Here is a 20722-nt window from a genome sequence, read left to right on the forward strand (position 1 = left end):
AAAGCAAACACATTTGCAAATAACTTTACTAAAATGCCCAGCACAATGCTCTCTACTGAAAATAGATGTATTGAAAAAGACCTGCCAAAGACCTCAAAGCGTCTGCATACACAGATGACTGTCACTGTCCTCAGCAAACTTAGTGCAGATGGGAAGACATTATTTTGCTAAGGCTGCTCAGGGAGAGGAAGGAATGGAGTCTGGTATTTTGACCCACACGCTCACCACGTACTCTAAGGGGCAGCAGGAGCCAACCCTACTCTGTTATTCCCACGGTCAAAGACAGAGTAGTACTGGCCGATAAAAACATCTCCCAGAATCCAGAGTGGCCCAACTGGGGGTTGCATGTCTAAGCCTTGGAAGCCACTGGAGCACAGGAGCATCCCGTCACTGTTTTCCTAAGAGGAAGAGAAATTACAGGTGTCAAGATTCAGTTATGGAAGTGCTAGCCAATTTGCCATCATTTTCAGAATTTACGTAATTCCCTGGAAGAAGGAAGGAGTGTCTGTAATTCTTTCTTATCCCTTAGACTTGCCTCCCTGCTAATCCCTGCTCCACATGGGAAGCACCTGGACAGGGAAACAGAACTGTCAGAGACAACTGCAACTCCATGTCTACAGCCCCTGGTCTTGCCTGCTGATCAAAACTGGGAGAGACTTATTCCCCCATTCTCATCCAGCCAGGTCTCCTTGATACAGTCCAGGTCAGCACTCCTGGATGGCAGTTATTTTCCCATTCACTAAGGTACCCCAGCCTGTGGCCAGAGTTCTCTGACAGTATAAGAATTGAACATAGATCATATACAGAAAGTTGACATCCCACGTTTTGTGCATTTCCCCCTTCCTGCATGAATCTGAGTGAGCAACATTACATACACACAACAACAACAACTACTACTACTACATTCTTTCAGCAGGGTAGGATTTGCTAAGCACACGTTCACTGAGAATTATTTGTGGGAACAATCACACTGTGGGAACTATATGTCTATGTTTCTTTACTCATAATTCTTAAAATTCACACTTGACCCATAAGCAGGAAGTATGCATTAAAGTACAAAGAGGAAATCTGCCCTTTTCTCTCTCTTTAACTCCCTATGATTAAAGAATGTTAATAGGTAACTAATGTACATTATGTAGTCTGGCCTCTGGAGTTACAGGAATTTCTCTACACAGTTTTGTACTTTAACCTCTCTAAGGCATGGGCTGGGTTTACATGACACAACAAGCAATAGTAGTTTTGTTCTGTTTCGTTTTACTATTGTTGGTCTCTATCATGGTATTTGAGAGTGGTGTGCTTGGTCCTTAGAAACTGCAAACAGAAATAGTAGTTTCTCCACACCATGATGGCTTGTGAATCCAGAAAACAGCCCATCATGGTACAAAGGCCAGAATGAGAGAGCTGCTCAGTGTGAGCAGCCATTGCCTCTTTTGCCAAGGAGCTAGCCAAGCAGGAGCATGAAGAATCAGCTGGTTAGCAGTGCCCAACTGAAGGCAGCACTACTCAGATGCCCATTCTCCCCACTCCTGCTTGCACATGAGGGCTTCTGTCAGGTGTGGGAGGGGCAGCAGGGGAAGGATGATTTTCCACCATCCCATGCCAATGCCAGGCAGGAGTGGTGCTGAATGGTGTTGCTTCTTTCTGCAGCACTGCCCAGCAGATTCTGCGCTGCCCCAAGAACATGGACCAGGCACCCCTTGCTCCTGATCAGACTGCTGGACAACCTGGCCAGCTGAACGTGGCTTGTGATCACAGCTGTCAAAAGGAGGATCCTCATTCCTGCCTACAGTGTCTCTTGGGATGCCACCTGGAGGACTGAGGGGGAAGGAGGTGATGTGAGGGAGGAGACTTACCACTGTGAGCCTGATCATCTGATTGGCAGGTTGAAGGAAAAAATGCGAACCCTTGCAGGGTTGTTTGTAGTGATCGCAGCCATGGTTTTACTCTGTGCAGACCTTGCTCAATCAGAGCCTCTAGCTGAGCTCCTTAATGTGGAAATGCTTGTTCATAAAACAAAGAAATGCCCTTGTGTCTGCTTCCTAATGCAGAGTGAAAGATAAATATCTCGCCAAATGTAGCCCACAGTTCCCCAAGAATGGCATGTCTTTTTCAATCCTGCAGATGAAGAACTGAGTGAGAGTACTTACACTAAGGGTGTAGGCCTGTGGCATCAGAGTATAAGGGATCCCATTGATTGTGAAGGTGACAAGAGGCATCTCATTCAGGTTGTTACAATCCACAACATACTGCAGAACAATAAACACATGTTTATAACAGGGGTAAATACAGATTTTTCAGTTAGAATCCACATATTTCTATCATGTAATTTTGAAGGAGATAAATCTGGAAACTGGGTAAATAAGGTCTGCATTTTTAACAGCTTTGGGTAATTTAAAATCATATTCATTTAATTGTGCTGGTTGCGTTCTGACAATAAGGCAACCGACACTCAAGGGTTAGGTGTGGGTTGAGTATGGGCTGTCGTTCAACCATGGGTTATTCTGAAATGTGGATTATTGTGTTGTCTGAACCTAGCTGTACTAACAAAAAATGATGGGTTGACCAAAGAACAACCCACAGTTCACAATCCAACAACAAACTATGGGTTGCTAGCATGACTGGGTCTAGAAAATATAATAACCCAAGATTCAGTAACAGCCCACATTCAGTCATTGAATGTGGTTATTATGTGTGAACTCCATCATTGCCTCAACCATAAAGCTAGAACCACAGTTATCAGGGAAAGGGTTTTGTCCCTCACCACTTGTTTTCCCAAGCCCCTCCCTCACACACACACAAACTGAAAAACTGATGCTGATTTTCATGTAACAAAATTTCTCTGAGGGTGGTGGTGGTGTTAGTCGCGACCCCATGGACAACATTCCTCCAGGCTCTCTGAGGGTGGGAGGGCCTTATTTCTGTGTAATATGTGCTTGGTCCCACAACAGTCTTTGGGTTAAACTTGGCAATATTGTCTGCATTTTAATATACTAAATACAAGAATTAGAAAATCACGAAGGAGGACAGATCAAAAAAGAGAATCAGAAAAACCTAAAGTCAGTCCAAAGAATAGGAAGAAACAGGAGCCTGGAGAGAAAAATATCAAGCTTCTCATAGATCAGTTCCAGTTCTAGCATCCAAGTGAGATGCTGCTGTAGGTTTTCAAACTGGGACCCACCTCTCCATCTATAGGCTGTGCCCCAATTAATTGCTGCATTTGCTTTATGTCTTCAGTAGGACCTGTGATGAGAGAGGTCCCCGTGTCCACTATGGCCTGACATCCTTCTGCACAGAACGCAATTTCCCCACCAACCTGAATGCTGAAAAGGAAGAAAATAAAATAAGTCCTAGTGGAAGGACCAGGTGGGCAGATTTTTGCCATTCCAGGAAAATTGCACTGTTTGCCTGCATTCCCATTTTATCATACTATTTTCAATTCTTTAATATCTACCATGTCTTTACTTCCTCCCCTTTGCAACTGTGTGTCTGCCCTCAGTGGCTGGTAGAGACCTGCTTCATGGACTTCCGAAGCCCACCTAAGCACAGGAAATTTTGAACTGTTAAATGTGAAACTAGAAACTATAGACTTCTAGGGTGAACAGAAGACAACACATCCTCAGGCACAAAAGCCTTTTGACCCTTCTGTGAGTGGAGTAAAGAGCTGTTGTTAAAAACCTCCAAAACCCCACTTATTTAAGAGGGGCAACAATGTTCCCACCCATTTCTGGTATATTACTGACCCTATTCCCCCCCCCCCCCACCATCCCTACTTTGTTGTTAATTTATGTTGCTTTTCCATTGTGGAGTTTGCTGGAAACAGCTCATTTGCATCAATGTATGCAAATAGAATTTCACATGTAGAAAAAATGCTGCAATCTATATCAACGCATTCAAATAAATCAGATAAATCAAAACATAATATAAATTTGATGTAGGCAAATCATCTAGACTTAATATATAGTAATACAGAGCAAAACGTAATTAACGAGATGAAAGAAAAACTGCTAATCCAACTCTCACTACTAGTGCACTGCAAGGAACCACAGCAACTAAGACCAGCACAGTGAGGCAATTGCCCCAGGAAACAGATATGGGGTGAGGGCAGGCAGATGCAGCCCTGCTGTGCAGGTAAGTCCTCCTGTAGACCCTGGCCAAAAAAAGATTTGAGGAAGGTTTGCAGCAGCAATGGAGAAAGGCAAACAGTGGCAATGATGCGAACCCCACACAGCTTCTCAGGTGATTTTGCTGTGAGTGCAACATCATCAAAATGTTATTTGTTTGAGTCGCTACCAGCACCATCCTTTACTGCTCACTCTTGCTCCCCAGGCATCTCGGAGGCAGTGCATGGATGCCTCTAGTCACTAGTACATGTAGCATGGCAATGTGTACACCTGAGAACATAAGAAGAGTCGTGCTGGATCAGACGAAGGGACCGTCTGGTCCACCTTCTGTTCCCCCAGTGCCCAACCAGCAACCCGCAAGCAGGATCTGAGTAAGCAGCAGCAGCAGCCGCCGCCTTCTGCCCAAGTTTCCAGCAATGAATACACAGGCATACTTTGTTTGGGAAGCAGTACACCTATGCATACACAAATACAAAGGCATCATGCACAGTTCTGGCTATGCTTTGACACACCCAGGCTGCTGAGGGGTACTGTCAACTCATGATCTCGTAGAATAGTGATGTTTTTCAAGGATATCATCAACCAAATCACCTACGCTTGGGCTTTTAAATCGGTGGAGAAGAGCTTTCCAAGGCATGAAAGAACCCAGTACTGTGCCAACGGGTAAAAAGCCCCTGTTACTATCATGTGTGATAAAGGAGAGTTGACTCATAAAATAGCTCCCAATAACAAATCAGGGGTAGGGTTGTTAGCTTACCACCCTGCCCCTATTTTATCTGAGAAATGTTGAGGAGCATGGAAACTAAGCACATGCTTTTTTCTGGATTCTGGCCTTCATGAGAAAGGTATATTGCTCATTTTCATTACTGCTTTCCCTCCAGTGATCTCCCCCTGCTTAATTTATGTGTCATTCTAGAGAATTGCTCCCCTCCCCATCAAACAACACTTACTTATCCAATTGGATCTGCCAGTATCCCTGCTTCGTGACTGGAATCCAGTTGAGATTTCCACTGAAATGGGAATGATCATAGCCACCAAAAATCAGTTCCCCTCCTACAGAAGAGTCAGGATTCCTAGAAGGAGAGAGAGAGAAGGAAGAAAAGGGTTTAATTAATTTTTATTTATTATAACACATATATCCTACCTTTTTTCTTCTTTCAAGGAACCCAGGGTGTTTCACATGGTCGTCTTTTTCTCCTCCTTAACATCATAAAACTTCAGTATACCACACTAGGTTTAATATAGGCTCCATCCTCATCATCAATCTATTTATTCTATCCAAATTTTAGATGAGAAGAACATATATTCCCCACATCCTACCATGTGATGTAGTGGTTAGAGGATTGACTGCAATTCTCGAAACCTGGGTTCTAATTTATTTTTATTTTTATTTTATTTTTCTATTTATATCCTGCCTTTTTCCTACAAAGGGCTCAAGGCAGCTTACATCTCCTCTGCCATCTTATCCCCACAACAACAACCCTGTGAGGTAGGTTGGGCTGAGAGTCTGTGACTGGCCCAAAGTCACCCAGTTGGCTCCATGGCTGAGCGGGGACTAGAACCCAGGTCGTCTGAGTCCCAGTCCCATGTTCTTAACCACTACACCACACTGGCTCTCGCTTTGTCAGTTACGGTCACCCTAACCTATCTCACAGGATTGTTGTGAGGATAAGTTGAAGAAGAGGAGGACCATATAAATCAAGTGGGGGAGGGAGGGAGGGAGGGAGGACTTCCAAGCCTCTCAGTCCAAACTTTCAGCTTCTTCCCAAGTGATGGGTCATTGATAAGACTTCCTTCTGTTCTGCTCCTGCTCCCAATGATAAGGCTGATGAAAGGAACCTTACATAAGTTGAAGAAGGAAAATGCTTGGATGTAAATGTCTTTTCTGCTCATTGACTCTGCACCACAGACTTTTGGTCCTGTACACATTGGACTGTGATGTCTGACAGGTTTCATCCAAGGTAACATGGGCTTTGACAAAAAAAGTGTTCTGCCACTCCTAGTTAAGCATTTTGTATGCTTTCAGAATCTACCACATGTACTTGACAGGTGGTCTTTTAGTTAAAGTGGCTTTGAAAGATGAAACTATAGGAGTCAAATTCTCATACCTGTTCATGTAAACAGAGAATAATGGCAATTCCACCAGGTTTTGGGCCATCATATTATCAAAGACTGGAGTGACTCCATCCACTGCCAGGGCTGGGTAGGCAAGACCAAGGATCCCATCGAATTCAGCATCCAGAAAGGTGTTGCCTGGCTCAGTAACACTCTCTGCAAATTGCTGATTTTCTACAGTGAGTCCTTCAATCTGGAGGGCAAAAATCCAGTAAAATAATTCTGTTCCTATTGCCACGCTAGCAGTAAGTTATGGCTATTTACCCATGGCCAAAATGTATCAGCAAAGCATAGGAAGGAGAGAACTGATTTTCATTAAAATGAGAGTATGCTAATTTCTATGCAGAGATGCAAATTCATACATAATTAGTATGGTTTTAATTGAAATATAATATATCTCCAGTCACCAGCTGTCCTGTGTGTCTGCTAAGTGTTCTGTCCAGTAGCTAGCTGCTGATGGCCCAGTTCAATTTCTCTCCTCTCCCTCCTTATGGTCCTTTGTCTTTAAACCAGACTTAGATTGGATAGTCCATCAAACAGAGGATACTTTCAAATAAAAGACTGTCTTTTATCAGCCTTTGAAACAAAAGACTGTCCTCTATAAATTAAGACACTTGGCTGCCTTACAATACATTTAGTGCTGTATGTACTATGAATTCCTATATGGCCATATGAATTCAACCAAGACCTTGCATAGCTGGTGCCTGTTAGAATAAATGGTCTTACTTAACATAAAGCAGCTCTGTATGTTCAAAGTCAGCCCACATTAGTGCACAGATTTCTCCTGACTGAGCTAACAAGAATGTTAACCTGTTGTTCTTTCCTACATGTGTGTTCTTTCCTCTATGGATATCATACAGTCCAATTCTGTAGAGTGATGGTCACTTCCCTTGAACACGCCAGCTCTGCCTGATTTATAGAATCTGAGCATGCTGACTGCTAAGAAAAGCTGGGCCCTTTGGAGCTGGAAAAGTTTCTGAATTTGGAATACAGAAAAAATGCTCCCAGGTGTTGCTCATGTGAGGCTACCTGCTAGAAACAGTCCAAGAAATCAGTGTGAAAATCAAAGCATTGAGAACACACATTTAAAAATTGCATTTGGGTCTTCCACTTACGGTCACTTGATCAGATCCGATTATTCCTGTCAAGCTACCAGTGCCATACTGGATGGAGAATGGAGTTCCCACTTCTTGGTAGGTGCTGGACTCTGATGGGTGGAATTGGTTATGTGCGGCTGTAATTTAAAAGACAAACCGACTTCCATCAGAACATTTCTGGAAGTAGAAAATGACACCCAAAAACTGGCATATGGAGAACATATGGGCTCTTGCTGCCTGGCCACGCACATGTTTGCCTCAGAGGCAAACACCACTGTGTTCTGTGCAGCTTATTTTCAAGCAAGCGCACACAAGACTACAATCTTATGATGAATCCACAGAGGTGTATGCAGACTCTCTTTCTCATTCTGTGAACTGACTCCCCTGAAAAGGTGAAGTAATTCAGGTGATATAAATACTCTGTCAGTATTATTTGTTCCAGGATGGTCATTTAACCATTTCACACATGGAGGCTATAATTTGATGGTGCAGGCAGTGGTCAAGTAATGGAAACATATGGTTTGCTATTCACCATTCATTATAGCATCTTGTCTGCCCTACACAGTCTTCTCCTATATACCTAATATGTGTATCGTGCATGTGGGAATGCAGAGTAGCACATACTTTTCAGTACTAAATTGGCCTCTGCACCATGAGGCTCAGTTCTGAGAAAGTGTGGCTAGGATTATAACTTTTGGCTGCATTCCTGGCACCTTCACCTATCAATGAGATGTACGTACGTCTGTGGGACCGGATTTCACAGGACTGCACTACTAAATTATCATTCCAAGGTCTGGGGGAGTGGGTGTACATACAAAAATAATTGACCTAGAAGGATTTTTCCTCTCTATTTTGCATGATGAATCTGAATCTATTATTTTATCATCTCTGAAAGTGTCCTCTTGTGGTGAGATAAGTATTACATCCTGAAAAGTGAGAAGAAGATAAAAGGAAAGGAAAATTGATCTTTTAAATAATACTCCCTCCTGACCAGTTTTCACTTTATGTTACAGATAAATCCTGGAGTCTTTTTATCCTCATTGCACTTTGATCAGCTATAGATAAGTTCCCATCCACAACAGACTTTCCTGCAAGAAAAGAAATTAAACTTCCAGTTTACAGATGGGATAAAGTCTGCACACTGTAGCCACTATCTTGTATGGGAGGGGATGTTATTAAGTTTCATATTGCGACTGTGCATGAGTTGACCTGCCTGAGCCCAATTTAAAGTGCATTTTCTGGGGCCTCCATCATATGCAAGTTGTACATCATAATATAAAATGTCAGGAATCTGTTCACTAATTTCACCACAAATCCCTTGAAGGCAATGATCCTCTATAAACTAAAGTCATACTAATAAGACTTTATATGTAAGAAAAGTCCATCAACCGTCCATTCCTTTCATCCTGTCATCCCATATTATTCAGCTTCTGTGCTGAATAATAGCAATTGCAATTAAAATTTTGTTATTTTAATTTTATTATTGTTTGTGGATCCTTTAAACTTTGTTAACCATCCGGAGAGCCTTGGCTTGTGAACCAAATACATATGCACATACATACATACCACAAGCTTTGCTGGTACAGTAGATGGAAGTCACCCAGAGATTGGAGGAACCAGTGTCAAAAAGCACAGTGAAATTCTGAGGAGGATTCCCAATGGAGATTTGTCCAAAATATTCCTCCTAGCAGGAAAAGAATAACATTTGTTTTCCACACATTATGGCAGAGATATGCTCAGCAGAGCCTATGAGAAGCAGAAAGACTCTGCAAACTCAAATGGCTATCAGGCCAGATTCAATTCTTGCCCAGCTTTAATTGTGGCATTATGCACAGGATCAGACAGATGGAGCTAGGGTCTTTTCTAAGGGATTGACATGGATTATGGTGCTGTGTTTTGGGTTATTATTGATGTAGACCTACATGTCTGTTTCTGAAACAAAGATAAGATGAAAAACTTAGGTGCAGAAAGTCACAAAGAGAGGGAGAGATTTCCCTAGGGGTTGAATGGATCATGTCAAGATAATGGGGCTAGTGCTTTGAAATCTATCTATGGTAGACATCTGGCTCATGCACACAGCACATGATGCACTTCCCAACCAAGTGCTTCAGCACTATTTCCCCCTCAGTTTTCTGTGTTTAAAAAAAAAACAAAACCATTTTTACAATGCTCCCATGGCACCACTAGCTGAGTTATTTTAAAGGAAGATGAAATAACAGGGTTGGGCAACTTGCATCTCTCCTATTGTTTTGGCCTACAATTCCCATCATCTCACTACTGGCTGTACTGCCTAAGACTGATGGGCGTTGTGGGCCAAAATGTCTAGAGTTGCCCACTCCTACCCTACAATGTCATATTACTTGGTGAAGTAGATAGTTTGTCTAATTATTTTCTCTCTGTGTGTTTCTCTACATGAGGCATTTAACTCAGTGCTTTGCCAAGGCTTCCACTTCCATTTTCTTTGCAGGAAGAAGAGTGCATCCTTTGAACATTTTTCCAGGGGTTTTCTTTCTCCAACTTCCTTTATGTTCTATTACACAACTACAAAATGGTGCTATAATGAGAAGCAAGTGCCCAGTACGCCTGATTTATTCTAAGAGCTGAATAACAACTCATTGCACGTTCTCAAAACAGTGAGAAAAAGCTTGGAAAGCCCTGGAGGGCAACAGTGTGATGTAAAGCTCCTGCAAAACATAGTGATTAAAAAAAAACCTCAAGCACATCAGAAATGCCTCATGTAAAGAAACTTGTCTCTCTTAGTAGGTGTGTGTATATATTAATAGCCAAAGGATCAGGGCAGCTCTAATCATTACTTTTTTACTAAACAGAAGGTGAAGAAATGACATATGCATTCTACATGCATATGTAGAATGGGCCAGCATTGCATTTTTAACTGAACCAGCAACAAAAGATAATGCATAGATAAAGTATGACATATTGCCATGTAATTCCTGGATTTGTATATGTTCCTTTGTAAGTGAGGTGAAGAATATTTCCAGCACAATGTGTTCCTTCATGCATCATCATCATCATCACCATCATCTTAGTGCAAGGTCTGTCTCCTTTGCTGCTGCCACATTCCTTTGGTTACAACCATGCATCAGTTCATAACTTACATCCAAATAGTTGAGCAGGGGCTCATTGGTTTCCTGGAAAGCTGAGCATTCCTGGGTATACTGGATATTGTCTATCTTAATCTTCTTCCAGAATTGAGACAGTTGTCCACGTTCCCTCAAAGTTTTCCGCAAAGATTTGTGTCTTTTCAGGGTAATTCTAAGGGGTAGTGAAAGTAGGAATAGGGAGATATTGAATGCTATATAGGTAAAGCTATCTACCACGACAATGAGGGAAGGCTGAACAAGCAGTATATTTGCCAGCAGGGTAAGTTCTTCATGGCTTGTTCATATATTAAGGACTCTGCCCATGGTACACTGTAAAATTATAGTGAATAGAGTTCATCTCTCCTTTGTGTTATCAAGAGGTATTTATTGCATAATATTGATTGAAAGCCAATCAATCAAAGTGGAATGCATCTGTGTTTCATCATTTATGTGACATTTGCTATTGCTCATTATGCGATTCCCACAAGTGGCATTCCTTGCAGGGTGTGATTGATTATGATGCAAATAAGAATAAAAATTACAATGTGTCTTTGGTGTACTGAGCACAACACATTCCTGATGTGCTAGTACTGGTATTGGGCCTATGCAAGGCACCCATTTTGTGGGAAATTTGAAAAAGGTTATTTAAGACACCGATTGCTTTTGAGGGGTTGAATTTCACCTTGCAAGGAGACTTCCATTATTTGAAAGAACCAAAGAGAAAGCCAAGGAAATTAACTTACCTTTTAAATCCACTGACCAGCCAAACACAAAGCATTAAAAGAATCAACTTCTTCATCCTGGCAGTGCAGATTTTATGATATCCTTAACTTGCAAAAACTGAACAAAAGCTTTGCTTTTATACCCACATGCCCAACCCAGCCAAGGTTGATAAAAATGGAGAAAAAAAACAGTGTGAAAGACACACCACTTAATGTCAATATAGCACCCGTGGAATAGAAATGAGTCACTGTTCTTATTCTCCATTCCAGTGACCAGAGATTAGACTATTTTTTCTAATCTCCAAAGAAAGACTTTGGAAAAATTCCAGGAATTGGTTATAGGTGTGCACTGATATAGAAGCCTATGTGATCATGATTTGTGCAAGACAGTTTTTGGGATAGACTATAAGTGAATCAACTCTTATGGGGCCACAGGGTTTTGGCTTTTTCTTGTATGGCTTTTCCTAGGAACACACACACACTAATGTAGCTACTTATCCAGAATGTCTGTAGATCACTGTCACTTTTGGAATGATGGGTGTGATTTGATCCATGACTGTGGATGGCCAGAGGTTGCACAATTAAACAGCATGATGCCTGCAGGCTCCGGAGTACCCTCAGATACCTTTCTTGGGGTTTATTGAGGTGCTCACTGTTTTCTAATTAATCCATGTTCTTGCTGATAGTTGGGATAGATTCAAAGCAAAGCAAGGGCCTCCAAATGTTGCTATCTTCATTTCCTTAGTAGCACTGAGACTGTGAGCTCAAAGGAATTTGGTTGATCATTTTTAGTCATTAACCCTTATCTCTGCCTTCTATTCAGGCTTTTGGGCAAGTTACTCTAACAGAAAGCCAGCAGGGATTCTTCACTCCCCTGGCCAACTGGGCCAAATCCTGCCCAGGAAGTTTATGGTCCTAGCACCTGGACCAGCCACTTGATTCAGCACATGACAACCCCAAACTTGGGGAAATAAATAACTTTATTAAAGGGTTAGAATATAGGGGTGGCGGGACTAAAACACAGAATCTAAACAGGATCAAAACAGGAAAGAGGGGGAAGGGAGGGGAATTGGACTGCAGCAGCAAGTCACATTACAGTCAACCAAGAATCCCACTCCCAGGGCCTTGTTGGGCACCTTGGACAACAAAGTAACAAACAACTCCTACCCTAGCCTATACATAGGAACTCTAGCACAGGAGACACAGGTTGCCACAGCACTCTTCAGCATGGAGAACTGGCAGCAGACAGAACCTCCCAAGAGAGGAACAAAAGTTGCTCAGTTCTTCAGGGTTTACTGCCCACACCAGCCTAGGTCAGCTCTCTGTTCCATGCTAGGAATGCACAGTTGTGTCTCATTTGTTGCACACTGTGTGTACATCTTTGCTGAAGGTAGCATTGTCATTGCAGTTTCTGAGGACTTGGAGCACAATATTTTGAGCCTAAAATGTTATACTGATGATCTCTCACTGATTACAACTTATCCTACTTAGAAAAATTCATAACTATTGTGACTGCGAAACATCCTGTGAGAAAGTGGACCTGGAAAAAAAAGAAGAAAATTGTTACTGTCTCCTTTCATAATTGTATCATTGTTAATGATTTCACTTCCATGTGGTCAACATTCACAGTGATTCTTATCTGCTGCTAATATATTCCATGCTGAGAAAAATGTCCCTAAATCCAAGAAATTAGCAATGAAGAAAGAGGAATGTACATTAGAACAGTGTATTTGCTGACAGTCCCTTCTGGTGGGAGGGCTGGAAAATATTCTCTGACTTCTGAAAGAGAAACAAATAGAAGACTTTCCAAAAGTGTAAACTTACTACCAGGTCCATAGTATAGGGATGCTCTGGAGATTGACCCAATGGTCATAGGACATTGATTTAATGCAAATTAGATAATTGGTTGATTGTCTTCAGCATTGTCTACACCAGGGATGGACAACATTTATCACCCCAGTGCGGTCCTGGAGAGCAGATCCAAGGCTGTACACATCTATTTCCCTCCCCTCCCCTCCCCTCCCCACATCCCAGTCCTGCACCTCCAAGAATTGGGAGGTTTAAACTTCTGTTCTGGTTCTCCCCCCAGCTCAGCCATCCTCTCTGAGATAGATGATTCCCCAGAGCCTGTGGCAGAATTAGGATCCCTGTGTGTGGTGGGGGAGGCTTAAACCACCTAACCCCAGTGATTCCAGTGGAGCTTGTTGGTGAGGAAGTGCAGTCACAACAGTGATTGCTTGTAGGGTGTGACAGGGAAATGCCTCTCGCTTCTCCAGTTGATTCTCTCTCAGATCATTGCTTCTTCTGGGGGGAGGGGTGGCAATTCCAGCTGTATCAGGTCCATTGGGTAGGGAGGTTAAAGCTGCAGGAAGAAGTCTGTGGCACTGCCTGTCTGTGGGACACACAGCCTGAGGCAGAGGGCCAAGAAGGGCTTGCAGTCCATGGGTGAGTCACACTTGGCCACTTCCTGGCAGCTGTTCTCCAGGGTCTCAGACAGAGGATTCTCCCCAGTGCTGCTTGGGGTTGATGGGCATTGAGGGCAGTTCCAACAGGATTCAAGGGCTAAGGTAAACTACAGTGTGATGGCACACCCTACCTAGAGCAGTGCTGAGAGCTGTTGGTATTGTAGTGCAAGCTACACTAGTACAACACAATCGACCATAGTACCCTCTGAGAACTTTTGTATGAAAAGCACATACTCTATCTTTGAATTGTAACTCATTCTAAAGCCTAAAGAAAACTAAGGCCAGGTTCCATGATGCATTAGACTGCAATCCTATGCACATTTATCCATGAGCAAACCTTATTGAATGAAATGGGCCCTACTTCTAAGTAGACATGCATAAAATTGTGCTATTTCTCCATCATTCCACTCATACACCAATGTTGGGAATAGTCTGGGAACAGCCTTTGCCATGCTGGTGAATGCTAGAGATAATCCGTTAAAGAGGTTTTAGCTTCCTAGCCATGCAAATTTAGATGTGCATCTAATATATGAATATACTATTCTATCAGAAGCTTTTGGACTCCACTGGCTTGCTATCTTCAGGTATGATACAGAGGATGTCATCTGGATAAGGTCCTTTCAGACCAGAATGCTTTAGTGTTGCTGAGGAATTGGTCTTGCACAATTAGCTGGAAACAGAAATAAAAGTAATATTAGACACCTTTATTAATTATTATTATAGTTTATTATTATTATTAGTAGTAGTAATAGTAATAAAACTGGTTATGAGTCTGTCTGCCTGTCAGTGTCATCATTCCAAGACCATGAAAACTAGTCACCTAAAACTTGGTGAGTATACTAACAGGATCCTAGGAGTCTGCATTAGGGCACAATCCTGTGGCATCCTAACATTGTCTGTGGGAGGACCATTGGATAGGTTGGAGTTCCAGCTGAAGGAGATACTCCGAGGGTGGAACTGGGATACACTGCAGGGGGCTCTCCTTCCATCATCTCAGCTGGCTTGGTTCTTTCTGCCCTGCCTGGTTCCAGAGGTGGAAGACCTTCTTTGGAGCCAACACTGTGGGGAAGATTCCAGAGGAGGGACAGGAAGGGAGGGGAGGGGAGTAGCAAAGTACCACCATGTTCCAAAGAATCCTGGTAGTGCCTCAGCATTTCTTCCTGGTGAGGAGGGGAAAACATTTAGACAGCTGAAATTGGTCAACTAAATATTTGGAAGAGTTAGGAAAGCAAGCTGGAAATCCTAGCCTCTGTGTTTCTTCTACCTTCAACTGGATGCCCATAATGCTTTGAGTTCAAAGGGTTATGGGCAGGCACATTGAATAGTACCCTTAATTAATTTAAAATGTGAAGGCTGTATTTGAAGGCTGCAATGGCATCTTCCACCACTGGGTTGCAGGCTTGCCTAACTGGCACATAGCTTTGCAGTCCACAGAGTTGAAAAGAGCACAACTAATCCAAGAGATACAGTGATCAGATGTCCTTTTCCGTGGAGGAATCCCCTACATTCTCAGGGAAGTGGACAGACCCTTCCCTCAGGGGTTTGTTGGGTGCACTGTGGCAGGAACCATGGCAAGGGTTGCCAGTGGGCATGATTCTCTCAGAAAGGGCAGGCACAAGAATTGGATCTGCAAGACATGCTAAGCTGCAGGGTGGGGTGGGAAGGGTCAGGCAGGGCGTCGGCTTAGTGTGCTGTCTGAACCCCACTGCTTCCTGCGGCATGGTTTATAGGCCAGGTGATGCGCTACGCCATAGTCAAGCCAAAAGGCTAGAGCCCTTGCCAAATAAAGGGCTGCTGCTTTGTCCAAGGGGTTCTAGCATTTTGCATGACTCCATGCACTTGCCAGTGCCAGTGGGAGACAATGAGCAATCGCTCATTGCTTATGAGCAACCCACTTTCTCCCTGGCATTAGCAGTAGTGTGGGAGAAAGCTGTCAAGGGCCACATTGTGCCATTATCCAGGACCCCAGGAAGTGGTGTGCAGCAGCAGAAGCAGCCGCTTGCTCTTGCTTCCTTGAGAGGCTGGATCCCAGTTGCCACCATCACTGCGGTTTGCAAGAATAAGTCACTCTGCTTGCCTTTCAAAGGGTGATAGCATCCTTATGACTTCCATCCATAGTATTATAGGAGGTGGGCATTTCTCCTTCCAGTATTGTAGCATTAGTCTTCTAGATGCCATAAGTCCACAGAAAATTAGTTTATTAGTTTAGTGTTTATTTCCAAGCAAAAAGTAAATAATTTAAGATAACATGTACATCAATAAATCAAGGCAGGTTCATATAACACCTATTCTTTATCAGCTCCATTGGCTTCCAGTTGAGTTCTAGGCCCACTTTAAGGTGTTTGTGATGGGAGATAAAGCCATAAACAGCATAAGGCCTGTGTATCTAAAGGAATGCATTCTCCCATGTATACCTGCCCAACCCCTAACGTCAGCAGCAGGGGTCCTTCTTTGAGAGCTGAGCTCTGGGAAGTAAGGAGGGCACCTACCAGCAGGAGGACCTTCTCTGCCATGGCATGCCAATTGTGGAACCAGCTCCCCGAGAGGTGCACCTGGTGCTGACATTCTATACTTTTCTGCACCAGGCCAAGACCTTTTATTATTGAATTATTTGAATTCATTTAAGTATTTAAACTTAATGTTAGCATTTTGTTATGCAGAACTGCGATCATGGAGTTACTGTTAATCTGTGGGTGGAATAAGGAAAAGAGGTGAGCAGGTTGGCAGTCAATAGATTTATATGATCGCGATAGTGTTTATTTAATTGTTTTTAATGATATTGTAAACTCTAGTTTTTTTGCAAACTGTTTTGGGAGCAATGTATGGCTGTTGAATGGTTCCCTTCTAAATAGCATCCAAGTATAAAGTTTATCTGTAAGATAACCCCCTCCCCAAAAGAGGCAACTATTGAATATTGCCAAAACATATGTATTATAGAAATATCAGCAGTATTACACCTCCAGGGGTTAGCTGACAACCCCTTATTTATATATATATATAAAAGATGTATACATATACATATATATATATGAGAAAAAGGATCAGTTGGATAAGGCATAACCTAAAATTCATTGACTTTTCTGGCATAGACGTGAAAATGTAGATCTATTGGATGGGTAAAAAAGAACAATACAATTCCTTCTTCCATTGTGCATCATACTTATTCACCAATAATAAGTATATATAAACCTGAATTGTGGATTAATATGGCTGGTAGTAATAGTAATTCCAGTAGTGAAGGGAAATCTGAACCTGCAAACACAACAGGTTCAAGCCTAGATTCCTTTCAAGCATGGCAATTGCAAGTTGTGGTGACCCGGCACTTGTGGGCACCCTGCTACATGCACATGGCCTGATACAGCGGAACCAACTGGTACTGGCTGCCCCCACTGAAGGCAAGACAAACCCAGTCTCCTCAGCTCTCAGACACTCTCAATCCCTTGGGAATGACTGGCCAGGAATCCCAATGGGGACATTTGTGATAGGCGGTCCTCTTCTGCCCTTAGGGAAGCATAGCTTAGGTTATTAGTTTTGCTCAGCTTGCTGCACCCCCCACCCCCAACAGTCTGGATTTTAGTGCAAACGGGTTAAAGATTTATTAAGCATTTCTGTGGACTGGTCTGCAAGGGTAACTTTAAAAACTGCCACATCAGGTCTGGGTGCAGTCCTTTGGCTTAGCACTTGAACTTGGAGGCTCATGATCATCTTCTGCATGGTGGGAAAAGTGTCAGAATCACAGAATTTCAGTTCATGAGAAGGAAATAAAACTCGGGTTTGTGGGAAAGATCAAGCATTATGACCATCTGTGGCTTTATTGTTTGGCCCAGGTTCCCTCCATAGACTCACGATAATGCATTACCGTGCACGCAGAGGTGGACTCGCTGCAAAGTTTCCATACAACTACAGGGTATTTTATACCCTCCTGGTCATGCACACAGATACAGAGCAATTGATGACAGAATGCAGACATTACAATAAGATTCTGAGGTCATCACATACAGAACAGATAAAGGAAGATCAGCCAATCATACAGTGACAATGAGATTACAATATTTCTAATTGCAGTGTATTGACACTTTAGTTGAGTAACTTGAACCCATTTCCAGGTCTGCTTAGAAATGTAAATTCAAGCTACTGAGAAACTATTCATGAACTCATAAGCTCATCTAGACTCAGACCCCAAGTAATGCATCCGCACCATTCTGATTGGCCAGGGCACATGGAGCGCTTTGGGCTAGCAAAATAGATACTTTCTGGTAAACTGAATTCCAACAAGGATTGTTTAGTCATTGTGAAGGCATATAATGTATATTTGGACTGAATGGCCTGTCTACTGTAGCTTACAGCTAAAGGTGAGAAAAAGGAGCTGGGGAGGAATGCCATTTTAAACAGTGACTTAGCTTGGAAAGCTGGCGCTTTTGAGGAGAGCAGGATTGATTCTACAACACAAAAGCACACAGAAGCAATGTTTTTCTGCCAGGATTTAACCAAATTTTCCCAACAAAAGCAGCAGCACAGGCAGTCTTTACCTCATGTCCTCCTGCCCTTGCATGTTTTGCTGGACAGGCTGTTTTGCCTGCCTAGCTGGGAAGTTTCAGAGGGAAGGAAAGGAGCTTGGAAAGGCTTCAAGATACCTTGTATCCTGCCCTGCCCTGCATCCTTCTCTTTCACCCACCAAAATAACTGCTTTTATCCCTTCCAAAGGTTGCTTTTTCAACCTTGAAGTACTTTTTTCTGTTAACACTTGCATAGGATTGCATTATGTGAGCTTGGGACCAGTCTGAATTACGTTTGAGGGATCCCTTGTAACCAAGTATCCATAATCACAAAGTGATTCAGGATTCCCCTCCCTCCTCCCCCCACACACTGTAGCTGTTGAATTGGTAGGTTTTGGCCTACCTGGATTGGGAGCTTTTTTGAGGAGTAATAGTGTAGTAATAGAGAGCCAGTGTGGTGTAGTGGTTAAGAGCATGGGACTGGGACTCAGATGATCTGGGTTCTAGTCCCCGCTCGGCCATGGAGTCAACTGAGTGACTTTGGGCCTGTCACGGACTCTCAGCCCAACCTACCTCACAGGGTTGTTGTGGGGATAAGATGGAGGAGGAAAATGATGTAAGCTGCCTTGAGCCCTTTGTAGGAAAAAGGCACGATATAAATCGATAAATAAATAAATAAATAAATAAATGGGACCCAGGATGAAGAATTAGAACAGAAGAAGTAGAGTGCTGAATTGGGACCTCAGGGGAATAAATTTCCAGGCAGCTGAGGGCAGCCAGCAGTCAGCTGACCTGGAAACACTGTGGACCTTCAACTTGAGTTTGGTGCAAATAAACCTTTCAGAAAATAAATTCCACAAGCCTCCAGGGTTCTCCTCCTCAGAAACTGAGGTCTGAGGAAGTTCTGGAGTCCCTGAAGCACCTCAGCTCTCACAAGTGGGGTACAGAAGTGTCATAGCATCCTTGGTTGGCGGCTGTATGTCTCCTGCTTAGCCTCACTCCACTTTCCTCTATTTCCCTTTTTTGCTATTTTGTTTCATTGTTGCCACTGTCTTTTGCAATTTTCTTCCTATTGTTCCCACTCTTACGGAGATCACAACATCTGTGACCCAGTGTGCTGGGCTGGTGAATATGAAATATGTATAACTATCATCCATATTGTAGTGTGGAACAGAGTAGAGTATTATAAAATGCCTGAAATACTAAGATATGGCCAGGATGGATTTTTTTTAAAGAAATGGGTCTAGGAGTCCTATTCAAATAGTTTTGATTGCTTTGTTAGTACAATTCTCTTTCCATTTCTACATTGTTTCATTTTATTTTCAAAATCCTTGCATCCCTGTGTCTTTCTTCAGGTTTTCTTCATATGAAAATTAGGTTATTTTCAATATGAAGCATTATGTATCAAAAACCTGCTTGACTCATTTCAGTTAAAATCAGGAGTCCGTGGTTTTTGGTGCTGTTATGCTTAATTCCTGAGCCACTGGATAACAAACCTGTGAATTCAAACCTGAATTAGACCACTATGACTGTAACTGGGAGTCTTTCACTTAGAAAAATGGTGATTAATTTTATGGATGGTGTGGCAACAGTAGACAAAAAGAGTTCTTCATTCTTTCTCATCATACGAGGGTCATCCAAGAAAATGAATTGAAAGAAGACTTGGATCAACAAAACAAAGTACTTTTTCATGTTTATTGATTCTAATGACAGATTCAGTGATAATGGTTGGCCATATCTGTTGTTTACTTTAACATGACCATTTTTGGTAATGGATTAGTATGATACAATGATTATTTAATGGGTTATCTTGCAAACATGTCTTTTTTGACAGACATTTTTTTAAAAAAATATTTTCTCTGTGATATTATCAACAAAGTCTCTTACAGTTCAGCTTTTCTTAAAATAGCATTTAGTGGGGAAACATGTCTCAACAATATCAGAAAAAAACAAAATACCAGAGGAAGTCATGAGGTAGTACAGGAAAAGCAGCAGCTGTGCTGATAATAAGGCATCAGATTAGGAATGCTCTGAAGCAGGGTGGCCCAGATAATTGTTTCTAAACCATAGATAAAGACTGAGCAACTTGTAGCCTTCCAGGTTGTTTGTTTGTTTGTTTAGCCTACAACTTCCAACATTCCTAGTCAGCATAGCTAATAGTGGGGGAAGGTGGGATTTGTTGACCATTTGGAGAGACACTTTCTGATCCCTGTCAGGAATTATTGCAGGGCATACACCATTATGTGGAAAAAGTGTACAAGGAGACATTGGGGTTCTAGCTAGCTCTTTTATGACACTGGGATGGAGTTCATTAGGTCCTGGAGATTTAAATGTGTTTATTCTATCTGGGTATTCCTTGATCATTTGTCTGTCAATCTTGGGCTTCCATCTCTCACTTTCAGCTTGTACTTCCTCTTGGTTGTAGATTTCCTTGTGGGAGAAGACTGAGGCAAATTAGGAAAAGGCAAATCCTCTGCCTTTTTCTTGCCATCTGTTATCACTCTGTCATCCACTTTAAGTAGCTGGATACCATTCTCTCTCTCATGTCTCTTGTTCTGGATGTATCTGAAGGCTTTCCTGTGGTTCTTAGCATCCCTTGCTAAGT

At 42.4% G+C, this 20722-nt stretch overlaps 1 protein-coding gene across 1 annotated transcript; it reads right to left on the bottom strand.

Moving 5' to 3' along the window:
• Positions 1 to 233: 233 nt before the first annotated feature.
• CTSE (cathepsin E) lies at positions 234 to 11233 on the bottom strand. Its single transcript, XM_044451431.1, has 9 exons — positions 11178 to 11233; positions 10450 to 10606; positions 8900 to 9017; positions 7352 to 7470; positions 6230 to 6429; positions 5072 to 5194; positions 3179 to 3320; positions 2148 to 2246; positions 234 to 398 (listed from the first exon to the last, which is right to left on the bottom strand). The coding sequence occupies exons 1-9, from the start codon at positions 11231 to 11233 to the stop codon at positions 234 to 236; spliced, it is 1179 nt and encodes a 392-aa protein (XP_044307366.1).
• Positions 11234 to 20722: the final 9489 nt, after the last annotated feature.

The sequence above is a fragment of the Varanus komodoensis genome, unplaced genomic scaffold, assembly GCF_004798865.1.
Source record: "Varanus komodoensis strain SLA01 unplaced genomic scaffold, ASM479886v1 scaffold1, whole genome shotgun sequence".
Lineage (NCBI taxonomy): Eukaryota > Metazoa > Chordata > Lepidosauria > Squamata > Varanidae > Varanus > Varanus komodoensis.

What these genes read in the sequence shown, in the direction of transcription:
- CTSE (XM_044451431.1), bottom strand. Translation starts at nt 11,233, where the DNA reads ATGAAGAAGTTGATTCTTTTAATGCTTTGTGTTTGGCTGGTCAGTGGA. An exon ending in CTGTACCAGCAAAGCTTGTG is followed by an intron (nt 7,471 to 8,899) that starts GTATGTATGTAT and finishes TTTAAATTACAG; the next exon opens with CCGCACATAACCAATTCCAC. An exon ending in CACAGGCCTACACCCTTAGT is followed by an intron (nt 399 to 2,147) that starts GTAAGTACTCTC and finishes TCTTCCTCTTAG; the next exon opens with GAAAACAGTGACGGGATGCT.